The sequence below is a fragment of the Corvus moneduloides genome, chromosome 2 (genome assembly GCF_009650955.1).
Source record: "Corvus moneduloides isolate bCorMon1 chromosome 2, bCorMon1.pri, whole genome shotgun sequence".
Lineage (NCBI taxonomy): Eukaryota > Metazoa > Chordata > Aves > Passeriformes > Corvidae > Corvus > Corvus moneduloides.
The window spans coordinates 2,823,037-2,829,327 of record NC_045477.1 but is presented as its reverse complement, the minus strand read 5'-3'; the positions used below and the strand labels follow the sequence as shown (position 1 = coordinate 2,829,327).

Genomic DNA, 6,291 nt, shown 5'->3' with positions numbered 1-6,291 from the left:
ACCTCTCCAGACTCGAGGATCCTGATGGGTCCCTTCCAAATCAGCACATTCTGAGATTCTGTGGTGGTGGGGGCTGCCAGGCAGTTCCTTGTCCTGCTGCTCTTAACTGAATGCATCCTGCTGCCCTTCCAGGACTGGCTGAATAAGCACCATTTTACAGTAAAAGCAATAAAAACACCAATAGCCATTGTGCCCTCTAGGATCCAGAGCAAATATGATGTACCAGCAATGCCAAAGGGACAGACACAAATCAGGGTAAAGCAATTCCTGAAGTGAAACCTACTACAGAGCAAATGCTTTGCACACTGCATGGATTAGACCCCGTCAGAGCCGCCTCCCTGGTGCTCATACATAGCATCAAACCCCCCCTGCTTGGAAGCTAAAATGGCACCATTTACCCACTACAGCAGGAAGAAAAAGCAGCTTTCAGTCCAGCTGTTGTCATTTAAGGACAAGTCCAGCTCTGGGTGACTCTTTTCTGTGATTCCCCTTTCTGTTGAACACATCAAGATAAAATGCCACTTCCCCCCTGCCCCCCCGCCAAAAAAAAAAGTATGCTACATCCACATTCATAAAGTTTATCAACTTACAGACTCCAGGACAGGTATATCATTCATTGTTTTGCACCAGTAAGCAGAGTAGTATACAAAAGCATGCAAGATCAGGTATGGTACAGAAAGAACCTGCGAAATTCAAGAAACTGGCAAGCATCAAAACCATTCCTATTTTGATAGGAAGAGGATTCCTGAGTTGTGTATGTTGGCATTTTCAAAGACCCTGTACTTGGGTGAAGCACACAGAAATAATGGGGCAGGGACATAACAAAACAGGGGCAAAATATTATCTAATACAGATACTCAGAGGCAAGAAATGATCATGGGGTGAAATTACAGTACGCGGTGGGCTATTTTATTTTGTTGAAAAGTACATCTTTGACTGGATTCAACATAGTATTAAGATGAAAAGAGGTCCACTGGTGAGGGAGGAAAAAAAGCAAAAGTTTGGAAGTACTTGACACAACTAAAATAAATGACAGCTTTTTTCGATATCCCATAGGCAGGCTGTAGAAGATGATGTTTTCCAGTATCCATGGAGAAAGTAAAGTCTTTGACTGATGTAAGTCAGTTTTGCACAAATGCTGGTCTGTTTAGTTAAAACCTGCACTGCTTGTTTCTTTTAATAGATAATATAGGTAATATCTAGCTTTCACTCCAGACCCATGCTTTAACACTCAGAATTTATCCATATTTAATTACAATTTTATCACACTAATCAAATAAATTTATTTTGTCCTCCAAGCAATCACCTCAGTATTTCAGTATGTAAAAAATACTTTCATTATGTTTATTATAAAAATATAAATGTTTCCACTACAAATCATTTTACATTAGTAAGAGGCCATCTACAATTGCACAATATATAATCTAAATGAGTAAGTAATGCTTTCGAAATACAAGTTAAAGTAAATACATATTGTCAATCAAATCACATCTATACATTGCTTATCGGATGCTAAGTTACAGCACAAAAACTAGGTTATGTTAACAGAAATAAATAAAATGGAAACTATATTGAAAGGTACAAACCCAATAATATGGCATGGCATTTTATGAGCAGTTTGCATTTTGCTTGATGTCCATAACCTGTACAGGCAGATGGCCACACGACCTCTATTTCTCTACTCCACACTGAAGAATTGTACACTGCTATGTTTACATATGTACAGGGGGACAGGGAGTACAGGATGCTTGCAACAGAGGCCACTTAACAGTACAAATCAACTTCTGACAGGGAGAGAAAACCAAACGGGTTTTAAAAACTCTCTACTCCTAACAGCAAAGAAAAGCAAAACTGAGCTGCTTTTTTTTCCCAGTGAGATTGAATCTTCTATGCTGAGCATGCCTGAACAGTGGGCAAGGAACACGACAGGACACATGACAGGAGGAAACTGAGGGTGGTTGGTGCAAAGTTTTCAAGTGTCTAAAACTCTAAGAACTTCCCAGAGGTCAGCCCCCCACCCCAGCCCCTCACCCCACTCTCCCGCAGCAGAATGAGGCTGAGGAGAAATGTCACAAAAAGCTGTCCCCACACAGTCAATGTCTGCCACTGGATTTTGGTGGCTTAAATTCACTAATAGTGTCTGATTCAGAGCAATCTCAGCTCGAAGAAAACAAAGATTCTGGATGAACTGAGCAACAGAGCATGCTGCATTTCATGAGAGATTGGGGCAGATACGGAGAAGATTCTTCACATCTTAAATGCTTTAGTTTAACTTTCTTCCACTTTTTTTAATTTCAACTTTAAAACCCATTCCCTATTCTTTCAGAAAGAATTACTAATTATTATGCTGTGAGTGTGTTTCAAATCCAGTCCTTTATAGCATGTTCACTGCCAGCACTCATGAAAAAACCTCTAACTGCTTCTCTTTAGCAATGTGTGATAAATGTCATGCCTGGACATTTTATAAGTCCTGGACTCATGGAGAACAATTTCAGCCCCACAGACCCTAGAAACTGATTCTTTCCTTACTTATATACCAAGGAGTTTCAACACCCAAGCCAACAGAAGACAGCACAACTGGTTACCTGGTTTTGCATGCACAGGGCAAACACAGCGTGCCATTTACTCATCTGCCTCTCACACAGTCTTGGACTTTTAGGGATTCACTCTTATTCATCAGAATCAGGTCTATATTCTAGAATGGCAAGCTGGGAAACAGAATGGTTTCCACTGGTGACCAAGGCCTGCTGTCTGTGTGCCTGGCATCACATCTAGAGCGTTAAGAAGCACAAGAAGTGGCCCACACTGTGTTTTAAACCACTCCTTTTCAGAGCAAAGAGTTGTGTCTGCTCAGAACTGGGATTGATGTGCTCCAGAGCAACAGCTTAGGAGTTGGGAAGCTCTTTGGAAGATGCTGGAAATGGTGGAGGGCCCTCAAAATCCACTTCCAGTCTCCTTTTTCCACGGGGAGATGTGAACACTCTCCTAGACTTGGGCTCCCTCCCGCTTTCTTTCAAGGAACAGGTAACCACAGAAGCTGTGCCAAGAATTCAGGTCCTCTGCAGGGTGGCAGTGTCTGTACAGGGGCTTTCTAGCTCAGGCATGTGTAAACTTCCACACCAAAGCCCCACTTCACAGCTTAAGTCATCCTTTTAAACAGGGGCCACTTCCCAGGGAACTCAAAAAGTATCATCAGTTAATGCAGGATGCAAGAACCCTGGCCCTTTTTAAGATTTTCTTGGCAGATCTCTCACCTGAACACCGCCCAAGAAGAGGGGTCCTTGTTGTGACAGGAAAGCAGCCTTGGGGAAGGAAATGGGAAGTGCAGTTTGGGGCAGATTCTGATCTAAAGATCAATGTACACACCACTGTCAAAACCCCAGCCTGGTTGAAAATACCACTCACAGCAAGTGGAAGAAATCTCAACAAGTCCAGATGCTTTTCATAGTGTCAGTGCTGAAAAAAAGACCACCTTTCTTTCCTTCTGTACTTCATGCAGGACGCTATGAGTGTAAAATAATCTAGTAACTAACCCTCAGACAACATCTCAGGTTGAACCAAAGAAGTTTTGATAACATTTGGCACTTGGCAATAATACAGCCAGGTTAAGGTATTTAAGCATAAATATAAACAATAATGAAAAAAAAAAAAAACAAAACCAAAAAAACAAACCAAGAAAATAAATAAGCCTTTTAAAAATTAAGACTTGTTTCTGTTTAAATGAACACAGGGAAGCTAACATAATGGTGAAAATCTTTTGTCAACTAACTCAAAGTCACTACAAACTTTATTTGTGTGTTCCTTCCTGAAGTTGAAATAGCATGTTACAATGACATTATAGTAAATATGGCCAGACAGGTTGTGAGGTATAGTCCTCCATTTTCCTTGCTTTTAAAGAAATAAAATACCTGTTACAGATCTCTTCTGTATAAAAATACTGCAAGTCTTTCTTTCTTCTTGTTTGCTGTATAGATCAAATACACAGCTTTTATGTCCATGGGGTTTTTTTTCTGTTATTCAGTCACTTAATATTCAAATGGCTCTAGGTTTTAGTAACACTGGTTTTTACTTGGAAGGATTTTTTCACATATTCTTTTTCCTTTTGAAATTTACTATCTGCATTAACAGTCAGTCAAGAGCACCCACCCTTTAGGATTAATAGATAGAAAACAAGTTTGCTCCTATTTTAAGGCATTTATACTCAATATTTGAGTGTCTTGTGGGTTTGAAATCTCAGCCATTACATTTCCAAAGCTGTTGCAAAGAAATCCTTTAAATTCTGCCGTTTATCAGCCATCACTTCTGACCTGTGATGCAACTTTTCTCCTTTTTTTTTTCCTCTCCTGAGCAACATCATTTTGGTAGCTTACACAGGAACGGGGCTGTTCTTTGTATGAGTTTCGAGAGCTTTGATACTGCTGACAATCTTCTTCTGTGGGCCCACCACTGTAACACCAACTTTCTTCATGTCACTGGAAAAAAGAGAAGATGTGTGAGTGAGGACGCTGAGTTTCCTGGCACTGACCTCAGCAAACAGCAAAGAACTTGTCCATCTCATAATGCTGCACTGCAGGAGCCTCCAGGTACAGGGATATTGCTGAAACACAAGCCCTGGTGCAAAAAATACTGACAGCCACTGTCTGAAAACAAAAGGGGGCTGCAAAAAATAGTGAAAGCTCATTTAGCCTCGTTGTGTTTGCTTACCTGGATGGAAACTGTTCTCCAGTGATACAGCACCGGGGTTTTGGGGCAAGGGGATCACTGGTGGATCAGCTGAGCCTCTCTAACATCTCTATCCCCTATCAAACTGATGGCTTTTCCTGGGCAGTGCTGACACATCACTGCCCTCTGAATGGCCCTCTGAACTCTGCTATCAGCATTGAGGTGAAGGACTCCATGGCCAAGCTTGCAGGGTCTGCCCTGGTTTTCACCTCGTTTGTCCAGGATCTCCAGTCCCATTGTTCCTTGTGCAACACAGAGGTGGTTTGACACCTGTGAAGGGCTAATTAACCAGGGGCTCACAGGAAATTGGGCATTCCTACAGGATTTCTACACTGTCCCCAAAGGGTAATTGTTACAAAAAGCCATTAGCACCCTTTTAATAGATGCAATAACACACTAATTAGTGGCATTGATGTGTTTAATTGTTGGTAGCACAGCTGCTGAATACTTCTCCGTAACTCGTAGTGTATCCAGCCAGCCCAACTGGGAATTAAGATTTCCTTTGACATCATTAAAATTTTATCTGCACTTGATGCCTTTTCAGGTGCAGAGAGAACATTTATCCTACTCTTACTTGTCACTAGAACAAAGATGGATTGCATTTAAAATGTAATAAACTTGCCATTTGCTCACTTCCAAGCATAGCAGGAGGGAGTTCAGCCCCTGAGTTATTATTAGCATGGAGGAGGGAAACAGCAACAAAGAGTTTGCACCCTCACCTGGTTTGGTGACATATAGGCTGGGCAAAAAAGGGAAAGATTGGCAATGTGCCAGCTGTAGAGAAACTCCCATATAAAATACAGAATACAAAGAATCAACAGAGAAACTTCAGTGGAAGAAAGTGACGCTAGTGTACCAGAGGATGCACGGTGCTACCGTATTGGAATAAACAGGGAATTTCCTTGTACTTAGTGAGAAAAAGCTGTGGGACCATGGCCTTAACACAGTCAGCAGACATAGATTTCCTTCATAAGTATTTCAACTACAACAAATAGCTCCCATTTGTCTCTTTAAATGTAAGAAAATTTTAGCTAAGAACTGGAAACACCATATAAAAGTGCTACCTTCATGCTTATGCCTGAACTTGTACCTGTGAGGAAAATCCACAGCAGATTCCAACTTACTCTGTGGAAATCTTGGCTATTGTGTCACAGGAGCTGTACTCCACACCCGTGAAAATGTCCTTGCACTGCCCTGTCCGGAGCCCATTGAGCCAATCACCCGTGGTGCGGAAGGCTGAAATGTCGATGCTGCTTTGGTCCAGGAGGAGATTTGACGGCCTGAAACGACAGAATAACGCAATGCAAGTTAGGGAACAGAGGGAGAAACAGATTTACTTTGTATCTAAACTTAGCAGTGGCAGGAGCACCCAGGCTGGATGTGGCTTTGCTGTTGGTCTGTGGGAGTTCTCAGCTGCCGAAGCCACCACAGGGGTTGATGCTGGTGGCTCTGACAAATGCTGTGTAATCATCCTGCTGAAGAGCAGCAGCTACCCATGCCCGTGTTTAAATCATTGCAGCATTCACAAAGCATATTGTCACCTCCCAGTTTAATGTGCAAAGCATTTAC

At 41.8% G+C, this 6,291-nt stretch overlaps 1 protein-coding gene across 5 annotated transcripts in view; it reads right to left on the bottom strand.

Annotated features, from left to right (window-relative positions):
* Positions 1-564: 564 nt before the first annotated feature.
* Positions 565-6,291, bottom strand: part of EPHA3 (EPH receptor A3) — a 186,785-nt gene continuing 181,058 nt past the window's right edge. For all 5 annotated transcript variants that reach the window (XM_032095521.1, XM_032095483.1, XM_032095492.1 and 2 more), the window contains exons 16-17: positions 5,847-6,002; positions 565-4,472 (exon numbers count right to left, since the gene is read on the bottom strand). In XM_032095521.1, the coding sequence (XP_031951412.1) occupies positions 4,367-4,472; positions 5,847-6,002 (262 nt within the window). In that variant the 3' untranslated portion in view covers positions 565-4,366. The remainder of the gene's footprint in view (positions 4,473-5,846; positions 6,003-6,291) is intronic.